Source organism: Mytilinidion resinicola, assembly GCF_010093595.1.
Source record: "Mytilinidion resinicola strain CBS 304.34 unplaced genomic scaffold BDZ99scaffold_14, whole genome shotgun sequence".
Lineage (NCBI taxonomy): Eukaryota > Fungi > Ascomycota > Dothideomycetes > Mytilinidiales > Mytilinidiaceae > Mytilinidion > Mytilinidion resinicola.
Genome location: NW_022985450.1, coordinates 950,154 through 970,436, shown reverse-complemented (window position 1 = coordinate 970,436; position 20,283 = coordinate 950,154). Strand labels below are relative to the sequence as shown.

The 20,283-nt window shown below is 53.7% G+C and overlaps 10 protein-coding genes across 10 annotated transcripts; 5 read left to right on the top strand and 5 right to left on the bottom strand.

Annotated features, from left to right (window-relative positions):
- Positions 1–94: 94 nt before the first annotated feature.
- On the bottom strand, positions 95–703 carry BDZ99DRAFT_363361 (uncharacterized protein; the record flags this gene model as incomplete). The annotated part of the gene is made up of 1 exon (XM_033714712.1): positions 95–703. A coding segment is annotated over one exon (609 nt), but the record flags the coding sequence as incomplete, so codon positions are not given.
- Positions 704–2,142: 1,439 nt separating this feature from the next.
- BDZ99DRAFT_465314 (uncharacterized protein) lies at positions 2,143–2,520 on the top strand. The gene has a single exon (XM_033720516.1). The coding sequence runs from the start codon at positions 2,291–2,293 to the stop codon at positions 2,504–2,506; it is 216 nt and encodes a 71-aa protein (XP_033574396.1). The 5' UTR covers positions 2,143–2,290; the 3' UTR covers positions 2,507–2,520.
- A 587-nt stretch (positions 2,521–3,107) lies between these two features.
- BDZ99DRAFT_465312 (uncharacterized protein) lies at positions 3,108–3,544 on the top strand. The gene is made up of 2 exons (XM_033720515.1): positions 3,108–3,256; positions 3,322–3,544. The coding sequence occupies exons 1-2, from the start codon at positions 3,130–3,132 to the stop codon at positions 3,393–3,395; spliced, it is 201 nt and encodes a 66-aa protein (XP_033574395.1). The 5' UTR covers positions 3,108–3,129; the 3' UTR covers positions 3,396–3,544.
- Positions 3,545–4,479: 935 nt separating this feature from the next.
- Positions 4,480–7,135, top strand: BDZ99DRAFT_510300 (Annexin). Its single transcript, XM_033724463.1, has 3 exons — positions 4,480–4,601; positions 4,671–6,495; positions 6,583–7,135. Exons 2-3 carry the CDS (start codon positions 4,708–4,710, stop codon positions 6,937–6,939), a joined length of 2,145 nt encoding a protein of 714 aa, XP_033574394.1. The 5' UTR covers positions 4,480–4,601; positions 4,671–4,707; the 3' UTR covers positions 6,940–7,135.
- Positions 7,046–8,221, bottom strand: BDZ99DRAFT_465310 (uncharacterized protein). The gene is made up of 2 exons (XM_033720514.1): positions 7,855–8,221; positions 7,046–7,794 (listed from the first exon to the last, which is right to left on the bottom strand). Exons 1-2 carry the CDS (start codon positions 8,183–8,185, stop codon positions 7,190–7,192), a joined length of 936 nt encoding a protein of 311 aa, XP_033574393.1. The 5' UTR covers positions 8,186–8,221; the 3' UTR covers positions 7,046–7,189.
- An 806-nt stretch (positions 8,222–9,027) lies between these two features.
- BDZ99DRAFT_392539 (acetyl-coenzyme A transporter 1) lies at positions 9,028–10,827 on the top strand (the record flags this gene model as incomplete). The annotated part of the gene is made up of 3 exons (XM_033715793.1): positions 9,028–9,580; positions 9,679–10,441; positions 10,497–10,827. 3 exons carry the CDS (start codon positions 9,028–9,030, stop codon positions 10,825–10,827), a joined length of 1,647 nt encoding a protein of 548 aa, XP_033574392.1.
- A 395-nt stretch (positions 10,828–11,222) lies between these two features.
- Positions 11,223–12,702, bottom strand: BDZ99DRAFT_573256 (uncharacterized protein; the record flags this gene model as incomplete). The annotated part of the gene is made up of 3 exons (XM_033728277.1): positions 12,563–12,702; positions 12,221–12,512; positions 11,223–12,166 (listed from the first exon to the last, which is right to left on the bottom strand). The coding sequence occupies exons 1-3, from the start codon at positions 12,596–12,598 to the stop codon at positions 11,223–11,225; spliced, it is 1,272 nt and encodes a 423-aa protein (XP_033574391.1). The 5' UTR covers positions 12,599–12,702.
- Positions 12,703–15,051: 2,349 nt separating this feature from the next.
- On the bottom strand, positions 15,052–16,001 carry BDZ99DRAFT_465305 (carbonic anhydrase). The gene has a single exon (XM_033720513.1). It carries the CDS (start codon positions 15,737–15,739, stop codon positions 15,206–15,208), a length of 534 nt encoding a protein of 177 aa, XP_033574390.1. The 5' UTR covers positions 15,740–16,001; the 3' UTR covers positions 15,052–15,205.
- A 428-nt stretch (positions 16,002–16,429) lies between these two features.
- Positions 16,430–18,597, top strand: BDZ99DRAFT_79853 (uncharacterized protein). Its single transcript, XM_033728906.1, has 3 exons — positions 16,430–16,654; positions 16,803–17,210; positions 17,292–18,597. The coding sequence occupies exons 1-3, from the start codon at positions 16,544–16,546 to the stop codon at positions 18,216–18,218; spliced, it is 1,446 nt and encodes a 481-aa protein (XP_033574389.1). The 5' UTR covers positions 16,430–16,543; the 3' UTR covers positions 18,219–18,597.
- A 379-nt stretch (positions 18,598–18,976) lies between these two features.
- BDZ99DRAFT_510297 (uncharacterized protein) lies at positions 18,977–20,282 on the bottom strand (the record flags this gene model as incomplete). Its single annotated transcript, XM_033724462.1, has 1 exon — positions 18,977–20,282. The coding sequence occupies exon 1, from the start codon at positions 20,201–20,203 to the stop codon at positions 18,977–18,979; it is 1,227 nt and encodes a 408-aa protein (XP_033574388.1). The 5' UTR covers positions 20,204–20,282.
- Between the last annotated feature and the right edge of the window lies 1 nt (position 20,283).

The window sequence follows — 20,283 nt, the reverse complement described above, 5'->3', positions numbered from 1 at the left end:
CGCCCCTCGTCCACCGCACGACTTTCTCATCGCCCTCGTCTCCGTCTCCGACCGCCTGTTCCATAGCGCCGACGAGGTCGAACCTCGCCCCAAAGTCATCAGCGCCTACGTAATGCACCGGACTCCACGGGTCCCTCCTCGCCATCGTCTCTCCTCGACTCGCACCCATGACAACCAACCGTTCTAGGCCTGACCCAGCCACACCCGTTACCATCTGCCTTAACAGCTGCCCCAATTCCGCCCTACTAAGTCCAATCGTAGGCCACGCGCTGAAATTCAACCGCAACACCTTCAACCCCGGCGCATCCGTCCTCAATGAGCCCAGCTTCCCGATACCGCTCAGACTCGAGTCTAGATACGTCGCCCACTCCCCAGGCTGGGCGTGTACGCTTCGCACATCCACCTCTATATCTTGAATAAACGCGCGATGGGCGGGAGTGAGGTTGGAAAGGAAGAGGTGCGCGTGCGTTACGGCGGTGAAGTGGAAGCGATTCAAGGCGAAAAGAGGGCCCAAACTAGCCTCGGCATAAACAGCACGGCAGGTGCGGATGAGGGGGAGGCATAATGGTGGCGTAGAGGTGTGGTGGGAGGGGGCGCCTGGGTCTATGATCGGGGAGCGTGTCGCGAGGGCTGCATTGTAGATTTGGTTGCGAAGTTCGCCTGGGAGGCGGAGAAAAGGCGACTCCCTTTGAGGATCCATAGGCATTGCGCGATCCATAACGTTCGTTTCGGTGGGGTGAGGGCGAGAGGTGGGAAGTGGGACGAAGGCTAGAAGTATAAACAGCTGGAGTCGCAATGGAAAAGTCTTTCTGCTAGCCCTGGGGACTTGGATAACCTTATATACGCAACGGCAAAGTCGCCACACTCGCACTCTTTCAGCTCACCTTATCCGTCCTCTATCGCATCAATCAGCTGAAAACAAAAATAAGCTTGGCAGTAGCCCAAGCCACGGCGAGTCTAGAGCTGACGATGGCGCGCTGGCACGAACTAATCACGAAGCCTGACGACAGCTGTGTGCAATCCTCACCGTATCTTCACAAGCCGGGTTCTTTTCTAGGTTGCTTGCTTTGTGGATCGCGCGATCGGCGGTTGAGGCTGAAACGTTCTTGTTTAGGACAATCCAGCCCCTAGACGCATGCTATAGTTAGCGTGCATATTCAACAGAGGCCAGTAGCGAGTAACACTGTGTTATATATAGCTAGGGGAGGGGTGCTATCAGCTGTAGAAGGGGCCTCTCGGGCATCTACTGCCCAGGAGGTGGCAGCAGAGGTGGTAGCAGAGGCAGCGGTCGGGCCAAGGCAGCGGTCGGGCCACGGCAACGAGCACCACCTAAGTGCAGCATGTGCAGTTCACCAGAACACAATGCACGTACGTGCCCTGGACGGCAGGCAACTAGCTAGTAGATAGCTATATACAATGGACGAGCTTAATTAGCATCCCCTTTTCTCTCCGTATCACTCCCCTTTTCTCTTGCTATAACCCCTCCTGGATTTAGCTTAGCTCCGGCCCGCAACAACTCTGTCCCACCAATTCGAAGCTTTAAATCTGCAACACCACGAGAGTGAATTAATAGCTATATACCAGCCTGTCACCTGCCATTATATTTAAAACAGAACGTGCCTAGATAGCTAAGCATTTAGCCTAAATAGCTTGCTTTTATGCCGGGCCCTTAACTATAAACTACCTCCTTCTTAGGAGTATATAAAGGCCCTTTCTAGAAAGATAGTAGACCTTATGCTCTCCTCTATAAATGCGTGGCAGTCCTAGTGGCACAGGGCTAGGGGGGTATAAGTAGGTGGTGAGGTCACGCGGGTTAACGTAGATTCCGTATTAAAGCTTAGCGGTTCTGCTTCTAATTGGTGAGACAAAGTTGTTACAGGCCGTAGCTAAGCTAAATCTAGGGGGGGTTATAGCAAGAGAAAAGAGGGGTGATACGGAGAGAAAAGGGGGGTGGTAATTAGGCTCGTCCGAAATAAAATGCTGTCTCTTATGATATAAGTGCATTTGAACAACTTTTGTGGCTTTTGTGACGTAGAATTGATATCACCTGAAATTAACCCGTTGGCTAAGATTTGCCCACGAACACAAGACTGCAATGCAAATGCAAGTTGTGGTCACTCTCTTTCCAGTATGGGTTTATTTCCCAGCATTAGTGCCCCCCTCTTTCTACTACTTTCATCCCGCACATTCCGAAAGCCTGTCAAGCAGCACTGTAACCTCTCCGGCGTCTCTATCGACCTAACTTCGCATTCCCACAGTTCCAAAGCTCAGATAAATCGGCAGCATAATCATGAATGTGAGACAGAGAAAAGAAATGAGTACATCCAAGTATCAGCAGACTTTGCCATCCTCGACCAACCTCAAGTACGCCGAGCTTACGAATCTTGACCTATCCACCTTCGACCAACCCGGAGGGAAGCAAAGACTTGTTGCTCAACTCAAGGATTCCATTGAAAGTGTCGGGTTCTTCCACGTCACAAACTCGGCCTCGGCGAGGAAGAAGTGAGCGATAAATTTGCTCTCGCCAGATCGATTTTTGTACTTCCCAGCAAGAGAAGAATAAGCATTTTGTGGACAGAAGCCTACCAGACTTGGGATATAAAGCCGCAGGTGAGCGTAAGATAGCATCAAATCTAAGAGATAACGTCGAAATCTACGATGGTCCTGAATATGTGTCGGAATTCGCAGGCTTCTCCTGTCTAAGACCCTGCGTCGACCAGGCAGCGCAGACAGAGCGTTTCTGCAGACATCTGCATAATCATGTGCTCAAGCGCCTTCTCATTCTGACTGCTGATATCTTGGAATTGGCAAAGGAGGAGCAACTCTGGGATCTGCATAACTACGATGCCAAATCGGACTGCCATATGCGCTATATGGTGCAGCATCCTCAGAGTAAAGATGACGCAATCAAATTGGCAAAGACAGACAGCGGAGACGGAGATATGATACTTCGACACACCGACTTCGGGACATATACACCGCTTTTCAGTTAGCCGGTGGCAGCGTTACAAATTAGGCAGGTGGAGGAAGGGGAATGGTTATGGGTTAAGCATGTGCCTTGCGCTCTAGTGGTGAACGTCGGCGTAAGTAATTCTCGTTCAGGTTTCATGATAGCTATACTAACCCTTGATGTCGCAGGAAACACTGTCGTACTTGAGCGGTGGATACCTTAAGCCGGCTTTTCATCGCGTCGCAGTACCGCCTGAAGACCAACGCCACCTTCCTCGTCTAAGCGTGATATACTTCACTCGTCCAGGTACAGTTGGAAATCGCAGCTAATCTGCGTAATTCCTGTACGAGACCTCTCATAACATATTACAGACAACGATACGGCTGTGATGGTCGTGGACAGTCCTGTCGTCCGCCGCGCGGATTGCCGACGGTTAAAGTTATGAAGTGCTTTTTCATGGAAATCTTCGCGTTGGTCTGTCATAGTGTCCGAAGGGAATTAAATCACTAAGCTCCAGAAAAAAAGAACGCTAAGCAGGAAGAAGTAAGGCATATTCCTGAGGAGGTTAGTGCTGTCGAAATTAGTGAATTGAGGACAGAAACTTACTATCAATCTCGTGTACGAATCCGTGTTCCTAGCTGCCCTGCCGCCTATGTATTATCCAAACTCCCATCGTTGCGCCGTCCTGTAAAGGGCCGTCTAACAAAGATCCTCTTCCATTTCTGCCTGTTCTTGTGGCGCCGCCACGTCAGATTGTACGTGATACACATCCTCCGCTGTTCGTGAAGCTGCCAGCTGTCTCGCTGCCTGCTCAGTAAGTGTTTCCGGCCGTTTTGATGAGTGCTAAAGCGCGCAGGTAATTTTCTAGGGTTTGATACAAAAGTAGGTATCCTCGAGATCTTGAAAGCCCATTCATCCCTGAAAACCACCTTCTACAAACCGACATTAGCTTCCATATATTGCTGTCGCCTGATAGTGAATCAGATGTTTCTCGATTTCAAAGTAGCTGACAAAGCTAGATGTGGAAAAAGCACCCATCACGTGATACGAACTGCTTACGCTTACAGGACACCACGCCATACGCCCTGAAACTCTCCAGGGGTGTATTGTGAGACCATATGTCTGTCACGAATAGCCTATCGAGATAGTCGTGCCCTTTTACTGGCCCTGTGACGTCTTAATATGTCGCCTCGGACTTGAGCAACCTATTCTGGCCCCCAAATAATCCTTGTCAGCGGCTGAACCGCCGCCCGCAAACGCCTTTCGCTCCCCACCATCCAAATTTCTACGCGCCTGAACCCTCGTGTCTTTCCCTTTCTCTCTCTTCTTTCTGCTTTCCTTCTCTCTCAATCGCGTCTCGTAGTGCTATCCTCTCTTCGTCTGATGTTCTGCGCGTGCCATTGACGTCCTCTCATACTTCAACATCAAACTTCATCACCCCTGCCATGTCTTTGCGCGTCGACGACCGCAAGAGCCGCTCGCGCTCCAAGTCGCGAGATGGAGGGAAACGTGATAGATCGCGCAGCAACGTGCGGGCTCCCTCACCCAGCCCAGCTGTCTATTCATATGCAGCTCCAGGCCAAGGGGGGGCGGGAGCTACCCCGCAGTATGAGGTTAGGCAGCCCTCGCAGCCATCAGCGCAACCTCACGGGTATGTAACCCCCGCGCACCTCCTAGGAGGGACTTCAGGAAGCCATCGAACTGAGATGAGTGCTCAAAGTATCGTTCCGCAGCCCCCGGTGGCGAGCAACATCACTATGGGCGATTACACTGATCTCCCACCGCACGAGAGGCCGGCATATATCCAGCAGCAGCAACAGGCCCAGCAGTATCAGTATACGAGCCAACCGCAGGACCGGGGACCAGCGTCGCCGACGTCGCCGTCTTACCCGTATGGACAGCCAGTTTCGTATTCTCAGGCGCCGCAATACGGGTATACGCCGAATGCTGCGAATCAGTCCGGTCCCCAGAGGGCAGTAGGAGGGACGGGAGGGTTTCAGTATGCAGCACCGCCAGACAAGATCACCTTTACGTCGAAGCCTGTAGTTTCATCGGCACAGCAGGCGCAGCAGCCACCTATAAGACATAGTGCACAACCTGCAGCACCGCAATATCAGCAGCCTGAGTTCTACGAGTACACCTCTAAGCCTCAGCATGGACAACAGCAGCCCCCTCCACCTCAGGCTCAATACCAACAGGCCCCTTTACCTCAAGCTCAATATCAGCCGTCCCCTCCTCCATCTCAAGCTCAATATCAGCAACCTCCGCCTCCCATTTCCCAGCAATCAGCTCCGTCTCACTCTCGGAAGTCATCAGGATATTATGGCGATCACGCTGTTGTCGAGATAACTCCGGGAGGTTCCAGAGTGCCCCAACCCCCGTCTCCAGGCCTGCACCCACATAGAATGTCAGTAAACGGCCCACGTCCCGATCTTCGAGCTCCTTCGCCAGGCATGCCCCACATGGATCGTCTATCTGTCAGCGGCAACCGTCCAGACATACAGCAAATCCTCCCAGGCCAAGCACCACCAGGCAGTCCTCTGCTAGAAGCGTATCACGGAGTCTACCAATCCATCTCACCCATGCCCTCTGCCATGATGCTCCCCGACGATGATCTCGACGACCTTCCTATGCTCAACAGCCTATCCCCACGCGACTCTACCTCCTCCATCCGCGGCCACCATCGTGCCACCTCCACATCAAGCCGACACCGTGCGCCCTCCACCTCAGGCCGCCGCCCCTCGCCCCCCTCGAAAGGTCGCAAGGGCGATAAGCTCGCCCTCGAAGCCATGGCCTTGACCACCCAATCCCAATCCCAATCCCAATCCCAATCCCAATCCCAAAAGGAAAAACGCGTCAAGATCTACGACGCTACCGAAGACGCCCTCGCTCTCGTCGACGCCCTCGCCAGCCGCACGCCAGACGTCGACACCCTCATCGACATCCTGCCCACCCTCTCCCATGACCAGATGCTCGAGCTCCGCGCCGAGTACAAGCGGCATTGCAAGGTCCAAGGCCGCGGTATCAACATCGCAAAGCACATCAAGCTCAAAATCCCCTCGTCCAACTTCGGCAAAATCTGCCACGTGACCGCGCTAGGGAAGTATGAGAGCGAGGGCTACTGGGCGAATTTTTGGTACCAGTCTAGCAATGCGCGGCGGGAGCTCCTCGTCGAAGCGCTCATGGGGCGGCAGAACCATGACATCCGCGAGATTAAGGACGCGTTCAAGGATAAGCGGTACGGGGACAGCTTGACGCGATGTATGGACAAAGAGCTCAAAGCAGACAAGTTTCGCAAAGCGGTGCTGATGGCGCTGGAGGGGGAGCGGCAGGAGGAGAGCGATGTGTGGCCGATGGAGTATCGGAATAAGGACGTAGATACGCTTTACAAGGCGTTGAAGGCGAGAGAGGGGGGTGAGACTGCGATGTTGGGGGTTGTGGTTATGCGGAGTGACCAGCATCTCAGAGAGGTGCTGCGGACGTATGAGAGGAAGTACCAGGGTAATTTTGCGAGAGATGCGTTGAGGAAGAGTAATAATCTTGTGGTATGTCAACTTTTCCCTTCCCACTCACCCCCTTCTTTTCCCTCTAGTCCTTGAAGATTGGTATGCGGATGCTAAGACACACTCTAGGGCGAAGTAATCGCCCACATTCTCAACGGCGCCATCAACCGGCCAGCACGTGACAGCATGCTCCTCCACCACGCCCTCATGGACCTCATCGAGCCTCCCGAGCCCGCTGCGCCCGGCCCGCGCTCATCATCCTCCAAACTCTCGAAAGAGTCAGTCTCCAAGCACGAGCGTCAGCAGCGCTACGAGCTCCTCATCTCGCGACTGGTGCGGTTGCATTGGGATAGAATGCATATGATTCGCGTGAAGGAGGAGTATGAGCATAAGTATGGCAGAGTGATAGAGGAGGATTTGGAAGAGGCGACGAAGGGCGATTTTAGGGAGTTCTGTATTGCGCTTTGTCAGACGGGGCGAGGGTGAGGTGGGCTTGGGGCGGTTTGATCTTGCAGCTGAATACTCTTCTGCTTGTTTGTCTGAGTAAATTTGTTGGATTGAGCGAAATGAAGCGGTTGGAGCTTTGAAAAAGCCTGTGGATTGCGCGTGGGAGCGCTGGGTATCATTCATAATACTAATATCCTCAACTCGCCTATATTACTCATCTCATCACTGATCATACGGGGTCTCCGCTGCGATCGACTATGAAAATGACCGTCGTGACAACGCCGCATCCTTACCTCCGTCCTCCCAACCTTTCCACCACCCCCTCAATCCTCCCCAGCACTGCCCTCTCCGTCCTCTCATCCCGCTCTCCACTCCGCCACCGCGCAACACCCTTCTCAACCTCCCCATCCTTCGTCACCCGCATCCGCACCCCCAAGCCCCCCGCCCACTCGATCGAAACAGCGCTCACCGCCCTATCCGCCTCTACCGCCACGATCTGGCCCTTGCGACGCGGGCCTTGTCTCGCAGGCGCGACGTAACCATTCAGCACATCCCCGGGGTTAGCGTCGACGTCGAGCCCTTGCATCACCCCGACCTCCTCATCCTCAGGAGCCCGGGGGTGCGTAGGGCCCAAGCCCGCCTCCTCACGCAACCTCTCGACCGCCGCCACGCGCAGATGCCAGCTCTGCGTCTCCCACCGCACCGCGCGGACCAGCTTCTGCAGATCCTGCACCGGCTCGCCCGCCTCGTTCTTCGCCGGCTGGGGCAGGTGCTTCCGCGCGAGCTGCGATAACGGGATGCAGGGCGGGAGCGTGTGTTTGTGGATCTTTAGCGTGTGGGGGTGGGTTGCGTAGGGCCGGTGCAGGAGGATGTGGTAGGGTGGGAGGAAGGCGCCTGGGGGGTTGTTAGCTAGTGTGTGTTTAAGGCGCAGTTGGAGGGGAGGATGAGGTTTACCGTTTGTGAAGACTTCAATTTGGACGCCTAGGACGCGTCCGGAGTCGACGGCGTATGGGTCCGGGTCTTGCACTTTGTAGGCGGTGCACCCCGCCAGCGCGCGGTGGAGGGAGTGGGTTGTGTGGTTTTGTTGTTTGGAGAGGACAGAGGCGGCGCTGCGATGGGCGGGCTTTTGGATGCCGCGGGGGCGGTTGGTGTTCAGCAACGTGGAGGTGTTTGGGTGCGCGAGGAGGGTGGTGGAGAGGTTGGCGCGGCGGTGGCGGAGGTGCGCAATCTGGGCGTGGAGATTGGCGAGCTCAGCGTCGAGGGTTTGGGGCGCGGAGGTGGCCATGACGGCGGTGGGCTAAGTTGTGGTGGAGGATAAGGGCGAGGGGACAGGAATGGGGTGGTGTGGTGGTGAACGCGCTGTAGAACCGCAATCACGTGACGCCTGCAGTGGTGAAACAAGACTCAGTTCCGTTATCTCGACAGGAACAACGGGAGGAGCTGTCAATAGCTCTCTCGCTCCCGCTTTATACTACGCTCTCTACTCACGCTCTCATTCACTCTTTGACATATCCCTCGAATTCCCATCGCCCCCACTCGCTGGCCCTCTGCTCCACTTGCTTGGTTCAGGACACGTTCCGTTCCTGCATAGGGCCGTCTTCGACACTAGCACACATCTCCTGCCGCGAGGGGTCTTCATGGATGCCTCCCACTACAAGTGACGCTTTCGAACCATCCCATATACCGCCCTCCTTTCCTTCGGCCGCTGAGACCCATATACTGCCCACCCACCGTGCCCAGTACGAGCAGAACTTATACGCCCAGCATCGCCGGGCAAGAAGCCAGCCAGACGTCGAGTTGCAGACGATAGAACCCTCTCCGAATGTTCTAGGAACACACAATACCTCTTCTGATCCCAAGAAAAAGGACACAACGCATCTGCCACCCCTCCACGTCCCCGCGTCCTCGTCTTCTCGAAGCTCCCCTGAGCACGCCCACCTCCTCGACCCCTCCGAATTTTCAGACGACGAAGAAGCCACCGACGAAGACCCCAATAACCCTCAAAAACATCAGATGGGCAAGAAAGGACGCCAATCCCGCTCCCCACAACCTCCCCCGTCCGCCTCCTCCTCCGCCCGCCCCGAGACGCCCTCGAGCGCCAACGGCAGAGCGCGCGGCGCCGACGCCATGAACGGGGTCGAGCACCGCCGGAAACATGCGCCTCTAGACAGTCCAACATCCCAAGCCGCGAGTCTGGTGGGACGGCACTCGTTCTCGCTCGATGACCCCGTGCCGACTATGACGCACGACTCTGAGGCGTCGTCGAAAGGCTTCTTCGAGCTGCCGAAGCAGGATCAGTCGAATTTCCTGCTGCTCGTGCTGCTGTACTTTCTCCAGGGTATCCCGATGGGGTTGGCGACGGGGTCTGTTCCGTTTTTGCTGAAGAGCCACGTTTCGTATACTGAGATTGGCGTGTTCTCGCTCGCCAGCTACCCGTACAGCTTGAAGCTGTTGTGGAGTCCCATCGTGGATGCCGTGTGGAGTCCGAAGCTGGGGCGGAGGAAGAGCTGGATCTTGCCGATCCAGACCATCAGTGGTTTTGCAATGCTTTGGCTGGGCGGGCGTGTGCAGGAGATGATGATTAGTGCTGAGGCGAAGGATGGCGGTGGAGTATGGAATTTTACATGGTGGTGGTTTGCATTAGTGTTTCTATGCGCGACGCAGGATATTGCTGTTGATGGTGAGTCTTTCATTCCCTTGAGACACAAGAGACACAAAAGGCCTCAAAACTTGGAGATGGAGGTGTTTCTGGGATATGTTGCTAATTTTGGAATGCAGGTTGGGCGTTGACCCTCCTTTCGCACGAAAATCTCTCTTATGCCTCGACCGCACAGACTGTCGGTCTCACAGCCGGACAGTTCCTCTCATACACCGTTTTTCTTGCCTTCAATTCGAAAGACTTTGCGAATCGCTGGTTCCGACCTGCCGATGCCCCCCTAGAAGTCGGTCTCATGACTCTGGACGGATATCTTAAGTTCTGGGGCTGGGCGTATCTCATCGTAACAGCCGGTCTCGCCATCATGAAGACGGAGGAGCGCACAAGGAACACGGATGGCATCTGGGACGTGTACAAAGTCATGGGCGGCATCTTGAAGCTCAAGAACATTCAAACCTTCATCATCATTCATTTGATCGCGAAGATTGGATTCCAAGCCAACGATGGCGTCACGAACCTCAAACTGCTGGACAAGGGTTTCAGCCAGCAAGACCTTGCTCTTACCGTCCTCATCGACTTTCCTTTCGAGATCTCCCTAGGTTACTATGCCGGAAAATGGTGCCAAACCTACCCACCCATGAAGCTATGGTCTTGGGCCTTTATAGGACGTTTAGGAGCTGCTGTTTTTGCTCAATTCGTTGTCATGATCTTCCCCTCAGGCGTGACACCGGCCACGGGCGTGCCAACATGGTACCTTCTCACCGTAATCGTGGAGCACGTATACAGCACCTTCATGAACACGGTCATGTTCGTAGCTATCAGCGCTTTCCACGCTCGAATCGCGGATCCAGTCATCGGGGGTACCTACATGACGCTCTTAGCTACGTAAGCTCCCCTCTTTCTCCTCCATCCCTAAACCAGGTTACTAACGTCCCATCAGCGTCTCCAACCTCGGTGGCACATTTCCCCGCTTTTTCATCCTTAAATTCGTTGACTTGTTCACCGCTGCAACCTGTATCCCTCCCACCAATCCACCCAATCCGGACGGCCTGAAGTCACCGCTCGTCACCTCTCCCTTCTCTTGCGCGCTAGAAGCGGATAAGCACCGCTGCAAGGACGGGGGTGGAACGTGTAATATCACTACTGATGGCTACTACGTCATGAACGTGATCTGTGTGGTCATTGGGGTGGTGACGTTTGTGGGTTTCATACGGCCAGCGGCCATGAGGTTACAGGCGCTGCCGTTGAGGGCGTGGCGGATGGCGAATTGAGGCAGGTTTTTTCAATATAGACCAAGAGGAAGATGGAGATTTATTTGCATCTGATTTTAAGTGGCTATTTGTCCAAGTTTGAAGAAGGTTGGATGAGTAGTACAAGGAGGGAGATTGAGTGTACGAATAGTGAACACGATGTACCTCCTGCTATTTTCCGAAACTCTGCTACAATACACCGAAACTTAAAAGACTCTAGAACTCCTGAGATTCAATGACAATGCCGCATCGTACTTTTCGGCTACCAGCCTTTTATCGTTAACCGGAAGATTCGTCGACCATCATACAAAAATGCAAGAAAAGAATCCGAAACATCTCAAGAAACTCAAACCCATCCATCCTCCTCAACACACTCACCAACAATCATACAAATACAGCAAACCACGCAACACCCTTCACCTCTCCCCCCCATCCCAACTCCGTCGCCGACTCCCCCTCCCCCACCAGTCTCCCTCCTCCCGCACCTCCACCACATCCACCTCCCCCTCCAACTCCCGCGCCTCATGCTCCATCCACACATGCCGCACCAGCGCCTTCACGTCCCCACACACCGTGTCCGCCTCACACCCGTCATCTCTCGCGCAAATCACACAAGAATACCCCCCCTCGGGCCCCGCGCGGTGGCACTTCACAACAAAGCGGTTGTTCACCTGAAACACGCGCTTGATCTCGCGCTCGCGCACGCTGTCGCGGCGGCCGCGCGCGTCGTGCTCGAGCACGATGTCCGTCTTGCGCACTTCCCAGGTTCGGCCGGGCGTGAGGTTGAGCGTGCGAGCGCAGGAGGGGCAGGAGGGGGTTGAGGAAGTAAGGGCCGGGGAGAGGGGTTGGTGGGGGTGCGTTTGCAGGTGCAGGGCGTAGGGGCAGAAGAGGGCGTGGTTGGAGGTGGGCGAGGGGTTGGTTAGGGAGGTGGTGGGCGTGGAGGAGCGCGTGCTAGGGTAGGGCATTGGGAGGGCCGCGGGGAGAGAGTCGCGGGACGAGGCTGGATAGCTGAGGGGGCGGGCGGACTTGGTGTGGGTGGAGGCGTGGCGGGATGGGACGAGCGCGGTGGATGGCCGAGAGCGGGAGAGCGAGGCGGAGCGTGGGCGGGCTGGCGGGACGGTTGCTGGGTAGGGTGGTGGTGATGGAGGGCTGCGAGGAATTTGAGGGAATGCGGTGATCATTCGTTGGTATTGCGCTGCAAGGCTGTGGACCGCGTTGATGGAGGCCGTTTTCGAGGCTGAGAGGATCGTCGTGAGATGGTGCGATATCGGATGGGGGGAGGTCGGGCCGTAGAGGAAGACTGTGACGAGGGTTCCTTGGAGGGCAATTATCTGAGCTTGGAGTTCGGTTTGGGTGATGACTGATGGCAGGAATCAGTACCGGGAGACCAAAAAGTGGAAAGTTGCGGAAGTACCGTCTCCCATTGCATATCGATGCCCCAAGTCGCTATATCCTCGTTGGAATTCTCGTTTCACGGCAGACTTGTCCAAACTAATCGCATTCTCTCCCGCTTCATCCATTCCGTCACTATCCACGTAGTAATTGCGGCGGGACTCTGGATAGCCCTTCAACGTTTTGATTGCCTCATGGTCCCTCTTTTCCTTTATTCGGAGCGTCTTGTGGAGGTCCCGTGTCGCCGTGAAAGTCTCCAGCAATGTGTGCAGTAAGGACTCGATCACGTTATCAGGCTCCGCCGGCAATGTTTTCTGGCAATCATCAGTCCAAATTCAGCAGGGTGTTTGTGGAGAACACCAACTGTAGTACCCATAGTGGCAACTAAAGTTGCAGTCATTCGGATATTTGGGAAGACCGAGTTAGAAGGACCCTGAGTGATATGATATTCCACCCAGGGCTTCCCCAGGGCCCAGGTAAGGCACCCGTAAGCACACCACCACGCTTCCCCACGCCGGCCATGCTGCTTCGGGGTGTTGAAATCCTTTTTAAGACTGCCGGGATGCCGCATGAGGTGGTTGACAGCTGGCACGGCGGGATTGGTATGTAGCCTCTGCGGGATATATCGCCTGATTGGTGGGCACTTCGACAGGTGGAGCCGCAAGCATTGTGTTGGCGGTTGCTCCCGCGCTGGGTGATGTCACTGTGCAAGATGAAGTTTCTTCTCCGATAATTTGTCGTGCATATGATATGTGCATTGGCCCACGCGGGTGCTGATTGAACTTTGATATTGCGCACGTTGCTCGAAGATCTGTTGTACGTGGGCGTTTTGATCGTGGGTCTAGACACAGCGGGGTACGTCTTGCATCTGCACCCCTCTTTCTGCTCGGAACGGAGTCCGTTTGGAAAAGGTAGTGCATATCTAGCCGGACGCCATCGATCTCGGAAATCGTGTGATTTGTTTCGGTGATGGTTCCACGATGTCTCGTACTCTGACGACATACAACAGAAACAACTCGAAAACGTGGACGAAACAAGTCGTGAAGTAGAGAAAGTGATCACAAGCATTTCAAGTCTACGGACAGAAAGTACGAATGGGCCTAGGATCAGCCTTGAACTATCGGGACCGGGAATGTAAAAAAGGTGTCCTGCCTTCGGTCATGGATGATTGATGAGTATGCCCGATAGAGACACGGCGCCACTATTTGGATAGCACGGAGCCTAGAAAGTCTCAAGCTGCATACCTTTGTATGTTTACGAGAAATTAAGGACGAGAATAGAAATGACCAATGGACTGATTGCAGGTATCAATCGAAGATAAGTCTCAAGTTAATGGCAAGCGGTTACGAATAGAATATCTAAGCTAGAAGGCGCGCAGACGCACACGCATGAAGACTCATGATCCTCATGAGTCGAGATGGAACTATAGTGATAAGGTAGGGAAGTGGTGGTGTTGAGTTGGGACGATGATGGCGAGGCTGGAGACCGGGCCGATTCTTCACCCGTGCTTCAGCTCAATCTTCTGCCTCCCAGCCACCTCCTCTCCGTCCCCCATCTTTGCAAACCCGCGCAGGAATTACTAGCAGTCATTTGTAACTGGATAATTCCGTCACAGATATTCGTGGTAAGCCCGTATCCAGCACCCACAAGCGCCCCGATGCGAGCGGAGACGAATGCGTCTTGGTCCATCTTCCCTCTTGATCGTACGACTGAGCACTCCCTGCCACTGCTTGTGGTAGCTCGATGTGCTTTGGAAACTCTATAGACAATGTAAAGGTCCACATGGCCGAAGTCAGGCTACCTTTAAAGAGCCAGTGGCCTCTCAGTGGGCTACTCCTAACGGTGGTGTTCAGCGAGTAGGAGAGGGAGTGGATCGTGGTGTTCTTAAGTGGGAGGTCAGTGGATTAGCAGAAAAATAAAGATGTAAGTTGCGCACAGCGTGCGTAAGATAGAGCTACCGTTTGACTGCTTAAAACGTGCTAGTTGGGTATTCCTTACAGTCGTGTCGAGCTGGAGCTGGGTAGGTTGGAGCATTAAAAGAGAAATAAAAGTCCCTTGCCGGGGTGAGCCCTGGCAGTATCTGTGGCCTCCTTTGAAGTTGGCATTGCATGGGGATCTGCTGCTAGTAGACGCAATGTCTGGCAATTCGTTCGACCTCTGCGCCCGCACTCGCCATAACGCAATCTATAAAAATCTCACATCATCTCCCCATAGTCCACCTGATACTGTGAGACTGTGCGGGAAGGTTTCGGACCAGCTATGGGGCGGCATTTGTGACAAACATCTCGAATCATTCACAGCAAACTCGACTCTCGGTCCTACCCCTTGTAGTCTGTACGCTAGGGGAATGATACTCTCTTTACCATGCACGATTCATAAAGAGCTCAGCATTCAGGGAGAATAAGAAACCACGAGACTGGTTCCGCGATTTCATCTTTGCCTTGCGTGCGACGCTTCTGGCCAAGGGAATGATCTGGTCGAAGATTGGAGGATTGACGTGGAGGTGCATGAAACCCTCAGAGTGAATGAGTCAACTACTCGCGATTTCCTCGTCGTTTCTGCTCATCTCGTTGACAGATCGGAAACTGGCACACTTCAGGGGGATGGGGCTGGACCTTTAGGCCAAGAGCTACACCTTCAAATGATTTTGGTTCACTGGGAAAAGGAGGTGGCGATTAGAGATGGTACCGTAAGCCTGGGAATAGGTCTGGGGAGTCTTGGAGTTTTCTGGGCGCAGGCTAGCCCGCAATACAAGACCTTCTGGTTTGGACAGACAACGTCATCATGTGAGAAGTAAGTTTGGCTCGTGTTCAGACCGAATACTCCAATTTTGAATTATTACATTTATGAAATCTCCGAGACTTTGGGACTGGTGGTGCTGTCGCCTCTATAATCAGCTTTTTAATTCTGTCCCATGTGTCTTCGAACCTCTGATCTTTTAGCTCCTGGCCAGCTGACGAAGACGATAGGAGAGTATTGCTGATGTAGACTCGATGACTTTCCTCTCTCACTCCACCGGAGTCAGCGCCCCGTTCTTTATATCAAACACAAATCCCACACATCTATCCGCCAGCTCCTTCCGGACAAGGTCAGAGCCCTTCAGAAAGCGGAGGTTCTCCCTCACACTGTCCTCGAGAGACGTGGTGATGTTGCCAAAAGTCATTGCATCCACCTCCACTGCACGGTTCGGCACCCTCTGCTTGATAGTGTCGCGGATTGCGTCGTCTCGGAAGATGGTTGCGCCGCAATCCGTGTGCTTGACGACGATGATGTCTTCTAGCGTCACCAAGCTGTCGATGGCAAGGAGGCCTGGAAGCGCGGACATGGTACTTCCGCCTGGATTGCGGAAGATGATGACCTCGCCAGTGTTTAGGTGCAGGAAGTCCTCGGGGTTGCATCGCGTGTCGGCGCAGGTGACGATGGCGATGTGAGGGAGCTTTCCCGCTGCCCCTATTTCGGCGAAGGTTGGAATCGGTTGGTGCTGGTGGATGCCATTCGCATGTCGTTCCAGCAGGGTTTGCACAGTCAATGAAGCGGCCATGGTAGTGGAAGCGGATTGTCTGAGTTTGGTGTGCAAAGATTGGTAGCAAAAGGAGCTGATTCTCGACGGAGGTATTGGCTTTGATGCGATAGTTCTTCGTGAGTGGAATGCGATGTTTGAACTGGTCTCGAGGGCTTCTTATTTATACCTAACATATCAAAACTGCCATCGAGGCCGTGGTCTTGTCGAGCTAGAGCGCTGCGTAGTGTGCACATTCCGGATCTGGAAGTTCAACACTTGTATTCCCCAGAGCCGATCGAAGACTCTGGCTGACGCAGAGCGCGACTTGGTGGTGGATGAGCTGTGTTGAATAATCAGCAAAGCCTACACGCCTACATGATGTTGAATTTCTTGACATCCCGGCTAAAAGAGTGCTAGTGTGCAGCTCCCCAAAGTGTGTTAGTGTGCACAATCCGAAAAGGGTCATTCTATGCGAGTTGATTTGGAAAACCGCGCCACTCCCACCACTCACGAACCCTCCACCACCATCGGCTCCAGCGCCATTTTAGCAGCAAGACTACTGATTACACACCCTCGAGGGTGCCGCCTAAGCCCGACGGCGGTTCCGTTCATCATCCATCACCATGTCCTGAAAACGGCTCCAGCAGGCACAGAAGGAAGAGGCACCAGGGCCACCGGAGAACCTCTTACGTGTGCAGGCACATTGAAGTCTGTCAAGAACTAGGACTCTAAGACGTACGTGCAGTGCTGTCATGCTACTATAGCCCCTCGAGCGCCTTTTAAGAAGCTACTCACTTGATCTTTTCAAGTTCACATTAGTCCATTCGTTATTGAACCGCAGCCATGAGTGCAATGGCACTGCAATCAGTGCCTGTTAGCTTCACTTTCGTGAACCAAACAGCTTCTTCTGTGGTGGCTAAGCCAGACGAAGAAGATCTTGCCATAATCAAGAGCGTGAGTCACTCCCGTAATCTGGCAATTTCATCTCTCGCCCCATCTCGTTCTGTCCAAGGTCGCCTCTCCTTGTCAAGTTTCTTTGCGTTAAGCACATTTACTATCATTGTCTAAAGTCTCCCCACTAACGGCACGGGATGGCCAACAGCATGCAATGCGAGCAGTCCACCGCCAGCGACGCGCTTCGCCGCGGAAACCCGTGCGACCCCCGAAGCTCGCAGCACCTCTCGCGACCGATTGGGAGGATTTTGCCCTCTGCAAATTCTTCGATGACTTTGTCTTCCCAAAGGAGAACGCTAGTGGCAACGCCTTTCGATACCTCGACTTCCTCCCCAGCATCTACAAACGCGACGCCAGACAGTCGCATCTTACTGACGCCGTACTCGCCGTAGCGTTGGTCCATTTTGCGAATCAAAGGAGAGTCGATGGTCTCAATCTGCGCGCGCGGCGAAAATATGCCCGCTCGTTGAACCTCGTAAATCGGTCGCTGGCCAACCCAGTGGAGAAGGGGAGCGATGAGGTCCTGGCGACCCTGTGCCTGCTGGCTAAGTACGAGGTATGCTGTTCATACCAATGCACATTTGCCTCTTTCTCGTCCGTCGCTCTAGCAGGACTCCTCTAACGATGATACTTATAGATCATCAGCGGCGACGAAACCGGCCTCTGGAGATCACATGAGAGGGGTCAGGCAGCCCTGATTAACCACCGCGGCAAGGCGCAGCTGCAGACAGAGGCTGGCCTGGGCCTGTTCCGCCTGGTTTGGATTCGTCAACAACTGAACTGCATTGCACAGTCCGCGGCGCCGCCCGAACGGCCTACATTCAACTGGGACGCAGCCTTCCCATCACCACACCTCAAGCACTTGATGCTGCTGGTCTCGCGTCTCGTGCTGGGCCGCTCCCAAGCCCGCGAGTTATTTGCAGATGGCTATGCGGCCGTGGCAGAAGAAAAGACAATGGAGCAGCTTCAGTGGTCGCACGAGGTCCATTCGATCAATGAGGACATGCTCAGCTTCAGGCAATCCCTTCCACTCGAACTACATCACTGGTCTATTTCTAGTTGCGAGGTCATACATGAGGCAGGTCGGGTCCGCGAAGCGGCAGAGTATTTCCCCGTGCACCTAAACCTGTTCCATAACCTCCACCACGCTAGCATCTGGCACATATACACCTACTGCCAGATATATCTACTTCAGAGCCTTATCCAGCACACGTTCCCTCTCAACGACTGCCACCATGATGCACAGCAGCAAGTCCAAGAGGCATCGTTGACGTTCACCACAACGGTACTCCCGGATATGTGCCTGCATCTCCGCCTGCAGCAAGCGATAGACGACGTCTGCGCGAGCGTACCCTTCCTCCTCGGCTGGTCCGACGACGCGCGATTCTTGAACACGGCGGGACGCGGCCGAGGGATTGCCTGCCACTACATTATCTGGGTGCTGGCAGCCGCTTTGTCGATACGTGAGGTCCCGGTCCCCAAAGCCCAGTGGGAATGGATTCGCGCTCGATTGATCGAGGTTGGCTTTCTTCATGGCATCAGGCATGCCTTGGTCTTTGCGTGACGGCCGCGGTATAACTGCAACTTAGATGCGGCACTTTCGCCGCCATCGTCGCTCTGGCCGGGAAAGATACGAATAGCGGCCTCGCAGGCGTAAGTTTTAAGGTTCGTAGAGTGCGTTAAATACTCGCATCGTTTAGAATACAAAGTAGAACCTAGTCTGGCGCACTTTTCCTTGCTATTGCGTTTAAAGTTCTTCCAGATTTCTGATAATGTGCTGAGCCACCCCGCGAGAGAGATCTCTCACTATTGTTGAGTTCCGCAGTATTCGCGCTCTGAAGCCTCGGATGTTGAGAGAATGATTGTCCGAATGGGCCGGGGCAAAGCCATCAAATCATTGACGATAAGGGAGCCTTCAATTATATCCCGGTAATGTCAAAGACTCTTAAACACGAGTGTCGTCCAAACTCTATTCATCTAAAGCTACTGTTAAGATAACATATTTCGAGGGAAAGGAAAACTCTCAGTTTAAAGAGTTTAAGAGAGCGTAGTCACAAGGCTAATGTATTTCTTGAGATCTCGTTCTAGGCATACTGAGGATGGTTGTGAAACAATACGTTGAACGGGTTAGGTAATGTATTGAGTGAGGAACTATCTATCTTACATGCGCAGTATATATACTGCGTATGGGTAGGCTTTGTAAGCCGTATCGCTGGTTCTAGCTGGTTCCAGCTGGTTCTGGTACAGCTTCTTACCAAGCATACCGTATTACTAAGAGGGCTAAATATAGGATACAAACACGTACTCCGTCACATACATTAGTTATATATGGGGCAGCATTGCTGACCATTGCACCTCTACAAACGCTTCTTGTGGAAGACTCCGCATACTGAATAGAACTTCAAAGATCAAACACGCTCTCGCCATCACGTATAAACCACCCGGAATCACGAACCACAAGCACGCTGGCCATCGCAGCTTGTATCCTCCTAGTGTGTCCATACCCATGCTTTGGAAATTGTCTCGACAGCATATGATCACTTCTGTGGTTCCGAATGTTGCCAGCAAACCCCACATAATAAGGCAATTGCTCCGCCATAGCCACATCTCCCACGTAGTGTCGAACCCAAAATTCCACCCCGCGAGATGGATGCTGGCGAAGGAGGCAGTGGCAATGCCTAGTGTGATGCGCTGATAGATATTGTAGAGCTGAGGGTCGCGGTCGTCAGGAATCCGCTCGATCGGTCGGGTTTGAAGGCCACGGTGAAGGATCCAGTTTAAGAGCGCCGAGCCACACTTGCGCGAAACGTAGATGCGTGGCTCGATGAAGTCGAGTGGAGTATTTGTGAAGTCTGCTAGGAAGATTTCGCCAGCGTGCTCAAGGATATCTCTAATACTACGGTCGGTGTGGAGTGTTGTAGCTGTTCCAACATCTAGGGGCTTGTGCATCCAGAAGCCGAGGGTAGTGAGGGAAGTGAGAGCCAGAGCAATACTGGCCAGCTCAAGCGGAGTAATTGCAAGGTGCTGAATGGCGCGGCCCACTGTCTGCGTTACCAGCCATGCGGTTTGAAAATAAGCGAGGAATTTGGTAACTTTGTCTGCGTTGCTTTTGTCCCAGATCTCCTTTTTCGAAATGCTCGGTAGGCTGATGAATCCGTTTTCCAAGAGGTACCAGACCTGTCTTGCCGTGATAGGAAGAGGTTCACCCTCCAGGGGTTGAAGCTCAAATCCTCCACTATCGGCGTACCACGCATGCTCGAGTGACCATTCTGCGTCGCTGAAGCCGAGCTTCCTCATGTCGTTCACGGATCTCTTCGCGGATGCCCACTGACCGCAGGCGAACAGCATCGGGACTTCTGGAGCCAGAATGCCAAGCAGAAGCCACCGGGCCTTGCGCCAGACGATTGTCCAGAATGAGTCTTTCTTCGACGGTACGTTGAGATGAAGCATGCTCCATAGACAGATGAAAAGCGTGGAAACGCAACTCCAGATGATGTCCATGGTGCCTCGCTCATTCGGTGAGCTGACCCAGCCGCGTCTGGTGGTCATTGTCGAGTTCGACTCAGGTTGAAATTGATGTGAACTCTGATTTCTATAGACGTCTAGCTAGTTGTATATATACTAGGGGA